The sequence below is a fragment of the Dermacentor andersoni genome, chromosome 2, assembly GCF_023375885.2.
Source record: "Dermacentor andersoni chromosome 2, qqDerAnde1_hic_scaffold, whole genome shotgun sequence".
In the NCBI taxonomy this organism is placed as follows: domain Eukaryota; kingdom Metazoa; phylum Arthropoda; class Arachnida; order Ixodida; family Ixodidae; genus Dermacentor; species Dermacentor andersoni.
In genome coordinates this window covers 102,369,640-102,387,147 of record NC_092815.1, presented here as the reverse complement: position 1 = coordinate 102,387,147, position 17,508 = coordinate 102,369,640, and the positions used below count along the sequence as shown (strand labels likewise).

Here is a 17,508-nt window from a genome sequence, read left to right as displayed (position 1 = left end):
TAACTTATATAGTTACGTCTTAAGCTCAGAATGTGAGCACGAACATCTTGCGATCTTCGGCGTCTCCTAACTTTACAGCTAGTGGGCCCGCGCTATTCGTTTCGGTAGCGTTATATTTAAGTTTATATTTAAGGTATTTAAGTTTATATTTAATTTAAGTAGAAAAGGGTTCTACTTAAATTGAGGACGACGCAGCGAGCTATGGAAAGAAGAATAATAGGTGTAACGTTAAGGGATAAGAAAAGAGCAGATTGGGTGAGGGAACAAACGCGAGTTAATGATATCTTAGTTGAAATCAAGAAAAAGAAATGGGCATGGGCAGGACATGTAATAAGGAGGGAAGATAACCGATGGTCATTAAGGGTTACGGACTGGATTCCAAGGGAAGAGAAGCGTAGCAGGGGGCGGCAGAAAGTTAGGTGGGCGGATGAGATTAAGAAGTTTGCAGGGACAACATGGCCATAATTAGTACATGACCGGGGTAGTTGGAGAAGTATGGGAGAGGCCTTTGCCCTGCAGTGGGCGTAACCAGGCTGATGATGATGATACTATAATGAAAGTGCTGTTAATACATTCCCTGGCGAACAGGATCGTTAGGCAGGTTTACATGCATCTTAGCAGTTACTACACAGCTGTTACAGGAACAGTATAGTGGTTGACTTCTGGGAGCGAATTCATATGCACGGTCGAAGTCAAAAAATTACGGACCGCGAGATATGTGAAAGCGTTGAACTTTCGAGAAGTTTGTGACCGCTAGCGCGAGTAAAGCCGCGCAACACTGTTATACGTTGTTCGTACATATATTGTCGTATACAGGCTGGAAGTCCGAGTTGCTAGCAGGTTGCGTTCCCAGGACTGAGTAAATATTCAGCTTTTAAGTCAGATCCCGCGTTCTGTCAGCTTCTTCGCGCCGACTGCACGATCGTCTGCCACCGCGCGAGCAGCTGAAGGAGAAAATGAAGGAGGTTTGTTTACGCAGTCTTCGGTGCATTCCACCTTACGCCGTTTACTATCCCTGCTCTTTCCCTCCATTAGTGCACTCTGGGCTTCTTGGATGAGACCGTCGGTCGTTGACGGGTCTGCACACGGTCAAATATATGAAGTCAAGCTGTGTCAGTGAAGACGCGATATCTGCAAGCCCTTGTCCCGTGAGGAGGCCTGATGGGCCAGAGAATACGCAAGAACGAATGACATGAAGCGACGCCACCCTGTATTTCCCGCACGTGCGTGGTCGCCGTGACGTCATAGATTTTGGCGTCGTTTACTCGGCTCTTGTTAATTGTTTGTTGGTTAAGGTTGACAGGGTAAGCCCTATACCTGCCACGTATTTTAGGCCATATTATTGACCCCTTTTTTCAGTAATGGTAGGCGTTAGCGTGACTATATTTGCGTCGGCATGTTCAGAATTGTTTCTTCTTTTTATTGTAGTAGAATGTTAAGCTAACATGATCATGCTCTTTCTTTTTTTTAACTGGTTGTACCTAATTATTTGGCATTTTTAGCCAGTAAATGTCCGGTGAAGCAATAATTCTACTACGGTAAATATCCCAGTTCTCTCACTAAATACTGAAGAAAAGTTTTTATCGTTAGCACTTGCGGCTGTTGAGATAAATAAAAGAAATGTTGAAAAAGAAGCATTGTTTTGAGATAATTGCATTTTAAGTTGAAAAGCGACTCAATAATAACACGAGTGCCATGCAAAAAGAAAAAAAGTAAACAAGTTAATGTGCTCATTCAATAAGCACCAGGCAGGTGCTCGTCTCCTTAATCATTTTCATTTCTTGGTTCGGTGTTCTGCCTTCTGGGCCTCTTTTGTGTTCATCTGTGTATAGCCCTATCGGCGAATGGCCCATTTTGGCAAGCCGAGAATCTCTTTTTTTGGGCGCCGAGTTTCGTAAACGGAAGTTTCGTAACTCAGTAAACGAAAGTTTGGTCATAATGTTTTTTGTTTCTTGTTCTTTTAAAGTAATAATCGACCCTTCCATGCCAATTTTAAGAATGCTTTACTGCGATAGTCTAACCAGCGTTCAGTGTTCATCTTTAGTGTACCCTAAAATTCGAACATGTATTAAGAGTCCCATCGTCTTTTTTAGTGGGCGTACCAGTTGGCCTAATGACGCGTTCGCCGCGACTCCGCCTTGTCCCGTATATTTTTGTTGGCTGCCTGTTGTCGCGGTTAGTCGGGCCGTTCACGCCTCGCCTCCTCGTTTCGCGCCGTTAGTGCATGCTGTCAGCGTTAGTGGTGCGCTCAATTTTTAGAACACAAACCCCGTCTCCAAGCGACGGCTGCCCCCGCAACGGCAGCACGCCGCGCTCTGTGTATATACTGTTCCGGACACGTACACCTGTTGTACACTGCAAAATGATTTCCGCCCCTAAAAGTGAATAAAGGGGTAAATCGATCTATAACTCACGTCCTCGCACCCTTTTGGTTGTAAGGGTGTGAGATATAGATTGATCTACAGTCCTTCCCGCGTTTAAGGATGTAAATTATCTTACACGTGTAAATGAAGCGTCAATGCAACGGGCAGATTCGACTTCCGGCGAACCGCGGTATCCGCTTCACATGGACCGTTCTGAACGAAGCATCGAAATGCTTCTGTTTGTATACTGAGCACGATGTGGTGGGTTCGATACCCGGCCGCAACGGCTGCATTCCGAAGGAAGCAGAATGCGAAAACGCTCGTGTGCCGTGCATGTTGGCCGCGCGTTAAGGGACCACCCCGGATGGTCGAAATTAATCCGGTCCCTCGACTACGGCGTCCCCTTGACACCGGCCGTGCAGTTCCGGGACGTCAGTACCCGATAATTTAATTTAATTTGGTGCCTGTAGAACGGAGGGATTTTTCTCATGGCGGACGACGGCAAGGCGACGCGTGTGTGCCCAAGAAAATAATATGCCAGCGGCGCTGTGAACTGCACGGCCCAAACTAATAGGCGTAGCTGCTTTTGCACTCTAGCTGATTTGCGTTCTGTTGTACGCAGTACCGCGATAACGTCTGCTAACTGTAGATGTAGGTTCTGCCAGTTTCTAAAGCTGGGCGTAGCCTAGTGTACTTGGGTATCTATACAGCACGGTCCCTAAAAAAAAAGAAGAAAAAAGAAAGAAAACGTGCTCCCGCTAGAATGATTAGTAGCTGGGAAACTAGTAATGGATTGTTCCCTTCGTCACCATTGTCCCTCTGCTCGGAGTTCTTCGTCCAAGAGGAGTTAAGTGCCTGTCTATGTATACATACGGCAGATGTTTGCCTTCGCCGCGTTACGAAAAGCGCCCGTCGACTGGAGCACTGTGCCGCTTTCGCACTCAACCTTCCTGCCGCACCTGTCTCGATGAAACTTCGTCTTCCAGTATCACGCACGTTTATCTCGTCACTTTGTCGACCCGCCGCGGTATACCCATGTGGCTATAATTAGTACACTATAGCTATAATGGCGTTGCGCCGCTTATCTCGAGGTCGCAGGTTCGTTCCCGGCCGCGGCGGCCACATTGCGCTCGTGTACCGTCCATTGGTTGGTGCGCATTAGAGAAATTCGGGTGATAAAAATTAATCCGAAGCCCCCACTACAGCGTGCCTCATAATCAGGTTGTGGTTTCGGCACGTAAAACATAAACGTCTTTACAACACACACACACACACACACGCATATATATATATATATATATATATATATATATATATATATATATATATATATATATATATTCAATTTTCCTCCTATAGCACTATGCGATGACAGAGGACAAAGCCCGCGCGCTCACCAGCGCAGATCCTCGCGGAGACTGTTGCGTGTAATTTCGACTCAATCACGTGGTTCATCCTTGTCTGTCGAACTACGTGGAGGCGCTCGTTGCGAATAATAGTTCTGTGTCACCTTCTGAGGTGCATGTGGGAATATCGGCAAAGCTGGAGCTTGCCTATATTTCTCGCGTTGCCAAGCTTCGCATATTGGCCTTTCTTGCGCGCGCGTGAAGCTAAGCCTCCTTGCTGCGTGCGCTCTTGACTTTCTGCGCGGCGCACCTGCATTTTAGGTTGGTTTCTTGGTTCCTGAGTCGGCGTGCTTGCGTTATAATGGTCGTGTACTCATTACAACCCGTCGCGCGATGACATCGCCCTATTTCCGCGCCAGCAGAAGCCGGTGACGCCATTGTGTGACACTTGTAGGTGAGACTTAAATCTTCAGAAAATTTTAATACGTTACGTTTCGCCGCGCGCTGCATGAATTGGCACGCAACAGTGTTAAGCGCAAGCTCAGCTACTGCATGCAGCTATTATTTTGTATACTGTCTAGCGTACACAATCGCCCGTTATTTCGCCGACATGTTCGTTTTGACGCATCGCCTTCAAGAAAATGCACCCGCCCATCAGATGCATGGTTTGTAACACGGCCGTGCTTTGTAAGCCTTTCCGGAGCCTCTGGCGAGTTCATTTAACCGGCAAAGCAAGTTCCTTAATTACCGAAGCGCGTGACTCCCCGCAAGCGCACATGCTACTAATTCACTTATGTGGTTTAGCGTTCCGGTGCAGCTCCTGGCCATATATAATGAGAGCCGCTGTCGCGGATTAGTTTTGACTGCCTGGTGTTCTTGCAGATCACTGCCCTCCCCGATCATTATATGTGGCCGCACCCGGCGAACATATATCCCGCAGCCTTTCCCTGCGGCTGATCGCCATGGCGTATCACAGCCACCTCGGCTGATTATCTGTGCAGCAAACGAGGAGGAAAACGCGTGCGGTACTAGCGCTGTAATCCTGCACGAAAGCAGCCCGCAAAAACGGATTCATTTTTTGCTCCTGCGATTCAGATCCTTAAGCGCACGCAACCAACTCGTGGATGGAATCAGAGCACATGTAGTCGAACTATGGAACAAAAAAAAAAAAAAAAAAACACAAAAAGGTTGTTTTTTTTTTTTCCTTTGCAGCTTTCGTCCCGGAGTGAGGGAATGACCCACTTCACGTTTGTGTTGAAAATAAGCTAAGTTCTGCGTTTTTTTCGTGCCGCTTGGTTCCGGTTCAGCACTGCGGTTTAAGTTTTCGGCGGTTATCCGCTTATTGCCTCCCTTCTCTGCGCGCAGCATGTCGTTTAGCTGCAGCATGCCACGTGGTGGTCAAATGTTGAAAAGGAACCATTAAGTAATCGTTGCTCGAGCAACGATTATGACTGAATGGAGCACGAGTTTCGGACGTCACTTGCCAAGTAGGTCTGCAAGAGTTTGCCCCGATGTACTTCATATCGGCGCAAAAATAAGAATTGATATTCTGTAATGCCCAAATCAGATACTCCCTTTTGCCTGAATCACCGCTTCGCCGTCTGCCAAAATGAAATGAAAGAGATAAATTACATCCATTGCCCGTGGTTACTTGGAAGGTACAGTCTGTGGCATCGCAGATCAGCTAATGGCTAGACACGTCGCAGTCGTCGAACACAGAGTCTGAGGCCGGGTCATGGCAGCGTCGCACGGGCAGTGGACAACGCGGAAGCGTAACGCGTCGTCTTTTTTGCCCGTTTCGCCGGCGTTTCATCGGCTTACTTTCCCTAGAGGTGCATTCGCAGCTGGCACGAGGCCGCGGAATCGAGTCTTTACGCAGTTTCATTACGATCGAATTCCGGTGGCGATGGCTGCATACTGATGAGGGCTGAATGCAGAAAGTCCCGTTGTTTGCTGGTATATCTCAGTGCATGTTAACAAGTGCTGGGTGATCATTGTCCGCCAACCTCCACCGTCCGTGATAGCCCACAGTGCGGTCCGCGACGTGAAGCACCGTCAGCTAACCCCATTTTTTTCCAACAGGCTGCCGTGTGGCGAACATTTGTAGCCACTGCACGAGAAAACATATCATCTCTTACCTTTTGAATTGCAAGCGTTTTGCTCGTCGGCTTATAACAGGTCACAGTGGGGTCATATCTGTTGAACTAACGCAAGACAATTTATCGTTGCTGGCCCTCTCGTGGTTACAGATCATTTTTGGTACCGGCTGCCTCCCCGAACGTCGTGACTTGTTTTCCAGTGACAGAACCTTTGCCTCGATTTTACGATGGAATAGTGAGATAAACGTTATAAAGACATTGATCAAGATTGTCAATCCACAAATCCCGTGTTTCGGTGCGTTACGTCATCGTGCACATTCTACTACCGCATTCAAATTTGTATAACTCACCTTTCAGACGGGTATGTTATACTCGACCGGAAATGAGCTTTCCATGCTGTTGAATTTGCCGTGAATGGTAGCCTCACTGTCCTCCATTGCTTTTCTTCTTTTTCTCTGCAGAGTACAACAGATTTGAAGCCAAAATCCACGACTTGAGGGAGCAGATGCTGAACACAACGGGCAGCCTAAGGACTTCTCAGAAGCGGTCGCTTTACGTCAGGTACGAATTTTACCCACGATTTGCGTTTCTTGAGTGCGCACGGAATCTCTGTACCTTCTTTCGATTTTATAACGTGTGCAGGAATCCGCGCCGCGACCGTTGTACTTCACGCGCTTGCTACTCGGCGCCCATTCTGCAATTGCGCGCATCTGTGCACGCCAGTCTGCGAACCCCCCTTTACGATAAGGTTACGATAGCAGCTGCCTGTTTGCCGCATCCGGGAAGGGGGCGCTCTTTTCGGAGGCCATCATGACGGCGTGCCTAAATTGCTGAAGGAGACGCGCTGTCGTTCGATTGCCATTTCATGCTCTAACGCCGACGGCCCTTTAATTGGCGTAATCCCATCGTAGTTCTGCGTTAGACTGCGCCTCCGGTCACGGCGCTGTTCCTCGTGTTCGGGCCGGCGCCAACTGCACTTGCACAGTATGCGAGGTGCCTCATCTGCACCACAAGCATGACTTAATTAGGCGCGCAAGGAAACTTTCTCCCCGCGCAGTTTTGAGGCACTCGTATAACTTGATTACCTTGCGCTACTCCGAAACCATGTGGCGCCAGGCAGGCCTGAGGTTAGAACTCGTCGTGTACGGGTGGAATCCCTGTGCCGTGCCGGCGGTGCGTTTACTGCAGTTTTGTATTGGGCGGCACAAACCGTCGAAGACGGAACTCTTCCGGGCGAGTGTGACTACACGTACGGCAGCGGAACAGAGGGTAGCTTTCCTGCAGAGCACCTTGACGGTGGCACGCTGCTGCATGAGTGTATTGCAGGTTAGCGCACCTGCGCCGCCCGAAGTGTGTGTGTGTGCGGGGGGGGGGGGGGGGGGGGGGGGGTTTGCTTGCCGCAATACGTGTTACCTAAACGAGTGTTCTCTGTGGTGTACCTTCACTGTAGCCATAGGAAGCGTAGGTATCTATTTAAATATATGTATAAACCAAAAGAAAGGGGGTTAACCGAGGGGCCAGATTTTTATTAAGCATACCATAACAATCTAACAAACATTGACACCAAGGACAACATAGGGGAAATTACTATGTAAATTACTATGTAGTAATTTCCCCTATGTTGCCCTTGGTGTCAATGTTTGTTGGCTTCTTGTTATGATATATATATGTATATATATCTTAGAAGTCCATCGGCGGAATTACTTTTCAATTTTTTCTGTATTCCTACTCCATTAGTCGGGCATTCAATAAATAGTAATTATCACGAATAGCCGATATGTGAAATTCAGTGAGCAGACTTTCCTGCGCATGTTAGTTGCTCCAAACAAGATGTCCGCGCTCCCATTAGTAGCACCAGTGTCCTTCAATACGGTTCATAAAGTATTGAAGGACCCTGGCAGCACCGTTGAAGCTCAGAGACACGTTTCGAAAGCTTGGGCGATGCGAGGGAGAGAGGGCGGTGGTGATGGCGGCTTCAGTCCGCATGCTGGCTGTCTTAGCCTCGAAGGGTTCCGCCATCTTTTTTAAGTCCGACGATGTGTGCGGAGAATCGTACTTGCGGATCTTTCATATTGCGCATCACCCTGTGTTCTCCTGTTCAACTTTGTAATGTAGCTTGAAATTAATCAAGCGGCTATTGTCAGCTGGTGCCATTGTCGCTTGTGAGCTGTCGATGTTCCAACTGGACGCATGATGCTTGCGCATGTTAATGTGCCCGCTGTAAGCAAGAGAGAAGGCAAATGAAATCGCTGTTTGCGCGCATCACCGCGTCATTCGCACGGGTTTGTTTGACGCAGAGCCCTATTCGACTACGAGCCATCTCGCGACAGTGGGCTCCCCAGCCGAGGTCTGCCGTTCCGTTTCGGTGACATCTTGCACGTCATCAACGCAAGCGACGACGAGTGGTGGCAAGCGCGCAAGATTCTCCCAGATGGCCATGAAGACTTCATCGGCATCATTCCTAGCAAACGCAGGTACGCGAAGAACATCTTTTTTTATTCACTAAAGATTAAGAAAGCTAGTTGTTTCATGAGGTTTAACTGACTTGCTATGACAAGAGAATAATATGTGTGAATGGCTTCTATCTTCCTGCCAGAGGAACACAGCAGCATGTTTTTAAAAATTTAACGTTAGAGTTTCGAGACCATATTTCAGGGAAGTTTAATTTTTTGCAGCGCTAATTTCGCTGATAGTATGTTAGGTATAGGTTTTCTTTCATTTTCACGGCATCTGCTACATATATTCAGCCTACCATCATGTTCATATGGCTTATGGTAAGTGTGTAGCTTACTGAACAAGAAGTTCTGATGAATATATCTCACTATGCTGTTATCTGCCAACGAAAGACACATTTTAGAACGGAAACAAACCTGCAGTGACACATGGACAGTTAACATTTTCTGTTCCAGCTGGCGCTCTTTGCTGTCAGCAAATGTCATTCCGTACTCGCGCACGAGCTGACAGGTCTTGTGCGGTATGATCTGTCATGTGTGCCATGCCACAAGTAACTTGCAACCACGTTTTTCGAAAGTGCTGCTCCTCTGCATGACGTGTTTGCCATTAAGCGCTAGTTACCAGAACTCTAGTTTCGGTACCGCTGAATAGCTATTCAGCGGATATAGGAGGTTCTAAACTACGTCGTAGACGCCGTTACTCAGCGTTGTGTAATACCTCAGCTTGTTGTCCCAAGTTGCACGCTGCGTAATAGCATTTGAATAACATGCAAACTGCGTTATTACGGTGGCGCATAGCGTACTAGCTATATGCGGCTTATTTTCACGCGTATCAGCACCGATTAATCGGGAAATAAAATACTCGCAGTTCCGCCCGAAAGCCGAATCAACGATTGCGATAGCAAATTAGTACACAGCTATACACGTAAGGATAGTAATTTTATCGGCCGTATGAACTTGGAAATATTCGCTTACTAACTGAATTAACAAGCATGGTGTCAGCGCGCACAGGCAAACATGAACACATCACACTCGCTGTCAAAACGCTGGTTTGAGCTACCGCGGCAGCATCAGCGAGCGGAGTGAGGCAAGAGCGGCGAAACCACAGCGCGCACAACGGTATAATGTGTCTACAGGTCCCTGTCAAGATACGGCGTGCGCGACCGTGCAGGCACTTGTTGGCAGAGTCGAAGCCGCCCCCCCCCCCCCCCCTCCCCTTCCCGCACTGCCTCCCTCCTTTCCTCCATATATGGCGCGCGAGATTGAGCCGCGATCGTCAGTCGCCCTTGCACCCGGTCACGAAATGCACGAAATGCGCGGTTGCTGCCGGAGCACAACGCCGCCCTCCCCCTCCCCTCACGGCATTTCGCGCGGAAGACGCCAGGCCGTTTGCTCTCCACTTTCTCCTTCGTGCGCGCCTGATTGAGCCGTGCTCGTCGGCTTCCCTCGCGTGCTTTCGCTCGAACATACAGCATACGACGCACGGCGACGGTGTTATCGCCCTTCGACTTTGTGCGGAACATCACGGCGACGACGACAACAAAAATGCGCCTGGAGTGTCCATATAATTGTTATCGCAATAAAAAGGGTTGCGGGTTATACGTAGTTTTGCCTGTATATATTGCTTCACGGCAATGTGCGCTGTGTTGCCGTGAAGCCACAGTTGAAGGCAAAGTTTGCCTGTTGAATGTTCACAGTATTGGCGTTGTTAGGATCGGCCTGCAGGGGTACTGCTCTGCAAAGCTATTTCAGCCCGCTGCACGTGCTTCGATCGACCCGCGGTGCTGGCGCCCTTCGGAGAACCAGCGAGGACAACAGCGCTAATCCACCATGCGCCTCGTTCGAAGAATCGGTGACAACAGCAGGGTGGGCCATGTTTGGCACCCAACGTATTGTTGGTTGATTTGACGGGTCTTCATGGTCTCTCTCGGCAGCAAGAAGAGCTTCCCTAACAAAAGGGTGCTTTGCGGTACGTGGGCCCCAGGATTCGTCACAGTCTGCTGACACTCGTGGCGACTACAGGAGAAAGGCAGCTCTGGAATTTAGAGGCGCAAGACAATGGGCAACCGCAGCCGCGCTGCGGGGGTCAGCTCGGGGAACCGACGGGCCTTTCAAGACTCGAGATAATGGACAACCGGCGGGTCAACTTCGATGACTGGTCGAACGGTTCTCTCACCTAGGGAACTAGGGACCAATGGAGTGTTTATAAGCGGCTGTTGTCGGCTGCTAGTTTGTGCTCATCTGTGTGCTCGTCAGCTGCGTGCTCGTCATCGTGCTCGTGCTGAGTATTTGGAGCTGTGTGCTCGTTTGCTGTATGTTTCGTCTTGCGTGCTCCATTTGGGAGCCACGCTAGACTGTCGATGTATCTCTTGTTTAAAATGTAAATACTGTAAATAAACCCTGCACGCCTAAGTCCCGACGAAGAGTCAAGGTCCTCCCTACAGCTACGACCTTCAACTCTTACAAATGGTGGCAGCGGCGAGATCGTCCGACAACTCTTACAACTGTATGCCAGCGGTGGGATCGTCCGACAACTCTAATAGCGTGTAGGCGCATTGTTCTCCATCGGAGAACAGAATTGATGGCCGTTGTCATGACTGAACATGCGAAACAGGATTGTTGCTGGTGCTTGACATTTATCCCAGTCTCCTTTTATTACAATGCGACATGATTAACAATGCAGTGTACTATGCATTGTTTTGTTCTCTTTTCTTCTTTTTTTTGGGGGGGGGGGGAGGACGAGGTATCTATTCAAACATAATTTGATGTTGAGGCCTAATTGTGCTATCTTTACTCATGTCATACTGAATTGCACTGTGAGGCTGTTTCTTTTTTTAGAGCTTTGTGCCTTTTTTATCTGCCTGGCTTTGTCGAATGCTGTTTACATGTTTTAGGCAAAAATTATAATGTATGTTTGCCAGCTCTGTTTTTAATTTGGTTTCCTTGGAAATTTCCACAGCTCCCCAAAACATTCACAGACATGCTATATTCCTACCTCCCTTGCAGTCCGAGTAAATCCTGCTTTGGCTGTCAGTGTGCCTACGGCATTCACTTTTTTTTGCATATATAAATGCAAAAATGAGTCCATGGACAAGATATTTTTTTTCACCTTGGGCTGCGGAGCTTTGCAATGCAGCCAACATATAGACACATGGAAAAGGATGCATGCAAAGGAAGGCAATGCATGTCAATATCCTTGCAGTAACAAATTTTTATGCATGTGTGCTGCTTTACAGAGAAGAGAATGCCATATGAAACAGTTAAAAATGGCAACAGGATTGTTGAAGCTTGCAGTAAATCAAAGAAGTAACACAACATCTCGATGTCACAGCGAAATGTTTAATGTAACTAACACATCGTCAGCTTGCATAACAGATCTCCAGCAGTGAAAGGAAAAACAATTCTGTTATAGAAGTTGTCATTAAGTACTCCACACTACTTTCATATTCTTTATTGTATCAGTCTACTTTGCTCTAGTGATTACTTTTCACAATGCATGTTTTAAATCTCATTTTTTGTTTCTATTTGCAGAGTGGAGAGGAGAGAACGTGCAAGGCTTAAGTCGGTCAAGTTTCAAGGAAAGAGCAGCTATAGCGATGGCAAGGCAAGTATTTGAGTACGGTACTCAAATGGCCCCTCAATGGCAGCCTGTGGGGCAACTTCTGAATCTTGCGCTGCCTTCAACAGTTATGTTTTGCTGGGGAAAAAATAAAATAATAAAAAACTTTGCATCATTTGCACCTTGCAGGGCACGCTAGAAAGGAAAAAGAAGAATTTCTCATTTTCAAGGAAGTTCCCCTTTATGAAAAGCAAAGACAACAGCACAGAAGATGGAAGTGATGTTGAAAGTGAGTTCAGATTCTTTTATTATTATTATTTATTTATTCCCTCCCCCCCCCCCCCCCCTGTTAGGGTTGTCGCAGTTTCTCTTTGCTGCATCACTTGTGTATCATGGGTATCTTGGGAAGCATGCTTATAGATTGTAGTGTAAAGTATGGAGTTACTTTTCTTTCCAAGTTCAGGCATCACCATTCCCTCTCCCTCCTCCTATGTTCTGAAACATTCTACTTGTCAAGGCTTCACCTCAACTCTTGAAACCAGAGTGCAGTACTCCTCCTGAACTTAACTGGTCACTGCACATTATTAACGCTGCTCAGTAATTTCTGAGGGCAAAATTTAGCAACCAGGCAGTCTGCGCAATGCTACTGGAGTGGGGGCACATTTCTGAAGCAAACCATTGTTGCAGGAATCATTGAGTGCTTTATTCAAGCTCAGTGTCTACAATAGTCAAGGGCAGTCTTTATCTTGCACTGTTACTCGCCGCAGTGCCTCAGTGGCTACGGTGCTGCAGTGCTGAGCTCGTGGTCGCCAGTTCGATCCCAATTATGGCGTCCACATTCCAGTGGAGGCGAAGAGCAATGATGCTCGTGTACCATGCATTTTGTGTGCACTAGAAAATCCCAGGTGGTCAAAATTAATCCAGAGTCCCGCACTGCGGCATGCGTGATCGGATCGTGGTTTCGGGACATGAAATCCCAAAGCGTTGATTATTTCATATCCTACATTGTCAAGTCAAGGAAAACAATTAACAGTGGTTAATGGCATGGTGCAACACATTGTGAAAAATGTCTTGCATATTCAGCAAAATTTCAAACTTAGTGTAAGACCTGCTTTAATGATAGAAAATGCTGAAAATTTCTGTGATAGCATTCTTTTTAATTGTACAATATGAAGATACAAGTATGCAACCTTGTACTGGAATGTCATCGAATGTGAGTTGAGGGGGACAGTGAGGGCAGTGGTGTCCCCATCGTTTGTGCTAGCATCTACTGTGAATATTTTTTTTCATAGGGGCTTTCTTCAGCCATGTATACGAATGCAATATATATATATATATATATATATATATATATATATATATATATATATACATATACACACACGCACACACACACACACACTCTTTAGAAGATTGCTCCATAGGTGCAATATTCTAAGCTAAAGAAACTTTAACTTCTTTTTACATATTTTTCGTCACTAACACAGTCTATTCAAGTGCATACTTGAAGAAAAGAGCGCTACGAAGACACGGACTAAAAGAGGAACATGTACGACGGACAAGGCGCTACTTCCGTTGTTCCTCTTTTAGTCCGTGTCTTCGTGGCGCTCTTTTCTTCAAGTGTGCAAAACCAACTCGCCCACATCAAGCTTCTGCTATTCAAGTGCAGTTCCCTTGCTTGTTTTTTGCTAACCAAATGTTTGTAGTCAACTTACTTGCATTTTGGTTTTCATATGTTATGTTCATACCTCAAGCTGATTCACTGAACCCTTTACATGTTTTTAGATTGGCTGTCAGTGCGTATTTTACATGTTGTATCTTTATTTCACCCTTCTTTCCAGGGGAGGGGTCTCCAACCAAAGGTAAGGGCATAAGACAAATGTTGTTTGCCTGTTCTTGCTACTAGCTCTCTAATGTTTTGTTGTTGTTGTGTGAACACTGCTTGCTCTCCCAGCTTTGTATGTAGCAGTTAATCTGACACTTCAATATCTTTCATTGTTTCACTGCAATGAATTTCATTTTAGTAACATAGCATGCTTTCTGTGTTAATACAATATGCTCAACTCTAGCTTAACATGGTCAGCTGTGTGCAACTGTTTTCATATGTTTTCTATACATATGAGTGAATTTATTTCTGGTGGAGTATTGCAGCTCCCCAACTACACAAATGTCTTGGAATTTTCAAGGCAAATGCCAAATTTTAGCACTTCTTTATATTGTTTTAAGAGATTAATTTTTTTATTCATCATTGCACATTGATTGATATGCTGCATTCCTCATCGTAGCTGCTTACTGGGTACTTCAGCATATAACTATCGAAGACCCCCCTCACCAGGTTACAGCATTGGAATAAAACAATCCCCATGGATAGACCATATAAAGACAATTATGTGTGCAAAATATTATATGCGTGCATACACTATGAAGGCAGCTGAATATTCTAGTGAAATTCTGTACATACTCATTCACACTTCAACCAGGCTCCTTGCCAGCAAAGATGATTTCGCAACTCTAGCCTGATATTGTCACACATACCACTACCTGCAAGCGCACAAATACGCAGCAGCAGTGCAGACAATACAGCTATTCCCTGAAAACACAGAGCACACAATTACTACCGAAAATGTGCTATGCAGGAAAGAAGCAAGGAAGAAAAAAGATGTAGGAGAGATGTAGGCTGGCTGTCAGGTATAATGTAGAAGGCAAGGGAGGAATGTTACTTGCAGATTCTATTCAAGGCAGTGGGAGAGAGTCTCTGCTGTGGGGAAGATAACTCACTTTCTTGCACCATCACCTTGCAACATTTCATTGATTTCCTTTGCTATTGCAAAGCTTTTTTGAAAAATGTTTTGCGGTAGAACACTCACTGACTGGAATTTTGTAACTACCTATGTATAACAGAAATGTTTGAAGGAGCCTGGTGTGGGGTTCTTCATTTGTTTGAAATTGTGCAATCAAGCGGTTGACTTCTATTCTGCTTGAGCTCTTTCAAAATCCATGACTGTACAATTCCCTCTGTTGATTCTGCAATGCTGGTTTTTATGTTGGATTGGTATAGGTTATATTTATCTTATTCTTACTAACCATTGTATTGATGTGGCTGCTTTTGAGGGTGTTGTGTGCATGCTGTGCTCACACTGCCGCATTTCAACTCACAGACACAGCAAACACATCCTACGCAAGTGATAGCGAGGCGAGCAGCACAAGTAAGTACCAGACATTTCGGCATGTGAAAGCTAGCTTTATGTTCTTTTATTACTTACGCCTGTATTGATTGCATTTGTTGATTTTTGTAATAAGCGTGGTTGTGCACTTTGGCTGTCAGCTTGTGTCCTGCTTTGTGCACTTCACATTTGTCTGGCTTCCGCTGAAGTTGCCTGTGATTTTTCTGCTGTGGCTCTTAACCTTTGCAAACTCCTGAGACACAGGGAGTACTCTCATGGCATAGGTAAAAGCTATGTGGTAGATCAATTTCATTTTCTCTCTCTATCTTTCTCTCTCTCTGCGTGTGTGTGTGTGGGGGGGGGGGGGGCACCACAGCACAGCTTTATACCCATTGTTAGCTCTTGAAAAACTTCCAGCAAGCCTATTTGGACAGAACAAAATGGGCTGTGAATTTCTCGCAGTATTGCTATTTATAAAATAAGGAGGGACCGAGGTTCTCTGTTCAACTGATTTGCCATATTCATTGTTCCTCCGCTTTGAGTTGTCAATTAATTCAGCCTTGCCCTGCAATTTGCTGGCCTTCTTGTCAGCTCAGATGGCAGAGCAACCATCACGGAAAGGCATTGCTCCCTGGTTCAATCCTTGTACCAGGACAAATTTTTCTTCAACCTCAAATCTTTCTTTCTGAGAAACCTTTATGCGTTTTATTTGTAGCTTTGTGCGACCGTTTGGGTGGATGAGTTTTTCCCCTTCTACCTTGTTGATTTCTGCAGAACTGGTTTGCCACGTTCAGGTTCTTGCTGCTGTATATTCCATTTTGGTTCTTGTAAGGTATGCATCAGTAGCCTTGGAACAGCTCTGAAAATGGCTCATTCAGAGAAACAAAAACAGAAGTGTATAAAGATGCTGTTTTATTTGGTAATGAAAAGGAATCGAGCACTTTGTGAATCCGCGCTTATTAAATTGTGGTCACATCTTTGTCTGACCTGTTATGCGAGAACATCTGCAAATTTCTTTTGTTGCTTTTGTTGTTTCAGCCTCTGTAAGCATCACCGTAAGCATATAGCCTTGTCTTTCGGCACATCCTCAAATAAGCTTGTGCTGTCACTTGGTTTGTGCAGGAGACCCCTGCCTGCTAGAGCAGTCACATTTAAGCAGTTAATTGAAATACATAAAGGGTGTCTGTGCAGTTTTACATTCTCTTGATGAATATTGTTAATGTAGAACATGCTTCTTTTTTTTTATCATCTGCAGGAGGAATCGATGAGCCTGTTCTTTCTTACGAGGCAGTGGTACAGCAAGAAAGTGAGTAAAGAAATACCTTTCACTGTAATTTTTTTACTTGGCAGAACAAACCTTATGTAGACAGACATGTTGCAGGGCTAGTTGGTGCTTACCTAATGACACGATGTAATGCAAGTGCGCAACCACAAAGAAGACACTGAACACATCACAGGCATAACAGTTTCACTCTTCGTCATTTTCGCAGATGTGCCTTGGGGATTCTCCCTCATGAAATGGCTGCAGTGAAATATGTAAAGAAATTCAGTTGGCTAATTTCGCTTTATCAGTATTGGTGCTGCTGTGGTCCAATGCGGGTGTTGAACATGTTTTCAGCCAGCTGAGTGGGATTAAGTCTAAGTTAAAGAACAGAAACTCCACTGAGATGACAAATGCTATCTTCACTGTGCGGTCTAGTCTCTGAAAAAAATGATAAAGGTTAATTCAGTTGCACGCTGTCCAAGCACATTGTTCATCAGATGGTACGATGAAGGTCTAAGGGGTCAGAGATGTTAACGACCCGAGACCCAGGCGTGCCAGCAAACGAGTACAAACAGGATGCGTGACCATACCAAGATCAGACGGAGGACTTATTTCTATAATTTTACTCACTGCTCAGTAGTTCCTTATCTCCAGCCAGTGATTGTAGTTCAGCGAAGCATTTCTTCTTTTTTTTTTTTAGGTTAATTTCTCCATGTTTCTGCACTTCACCGTCACACACACAAAAAATATCATATTAATATTGATAATTTATATATTTTATCCCATTATGGACTAAAAAAAACTATTTTTCCCAGTGAAACCTTTCTTTCTCATGTGTTCTATGTAGATGCAATAAAACATGCTTTGAATGAGATTTTGATTGTTGTCTGTATTTCTAGTATTGTGACATTTAAGCTTTTTCGAACCTCGACTAGCGGATATTTTTATTTCTAGTTGGAAACACCGCATGTAAGGCTGCAGAGTTGCAGACTATTGTTAAGCTTTTGCTGTTAATGCAAGTTCATCTCATTTGTGGATTTGTCTTTGTTTGTTTTATGGGCCATTGTGCTTAGTAATTATCTATTGCTGAATATTGCATAATCAACTTTTGACTAATTCATGTTCTTTGTAAACCTTTGTCATTGTTATTCGAGATACTGTTTGTATCTTTTGTTTCACTCACGTGATTCAACTGTGATGCCCTCCTCACCCATTTTCTCTTTCTTTCTTTGTCTTTTTTCTTTTTGTGATGACTAAGAC

The 17,508-nt window shown here is 45.4% G+C and overlaps 1 protein-coding gene across 9 annotated transcripts in view; it reads left to right on the top strand.

The window, feature by feature from the left end:
* dlg1 (MAGUK family member discs large 1) overlaps nucleotides 1–17,508 on the top strand; it is a 735,259-nt gene that overhangs the window by 706,611 nt on the left and 11,140 nt on the right. For all 9 annotated transcript variants that reach the window (XM_055076706.2, XM_055076707.2, XM_055076705.2 and 6 more), the window contains 7 exons: nucleotides 6,270–6,369; nucleotides 8,106–8,282; nucleotides 11,793–11,865; nucleotides 12,010–12,109; nucleotides 13,662–13,682; nucleotides 14,979–15,026; nucleotides 16,240–16,290. In XM_055076706.2, coding sequence (XP_054932681.1) covers nucleotides 6,270–6,369; nucleotides 8,106–8,282; nucleotides 11,793–11,865; nucleotides 12,010–12,109; nucleotides 13,662–13,682; nucleotides 14,979–15,026; nucleotides 16,240–16,290 — 570 coding nt within the window. The remainder of the gene's footprint in view (nucleotides 1–6,269; nucleotides 6,370–8,105; nucleotides 8,283–11,792; nucleotides 11,866–12,009; nucleotides 12,110–13,661; nucleotides 13,683–14,978; nucleotides 15,027–16,239; nucleotides 16,291–17,508) is intronic.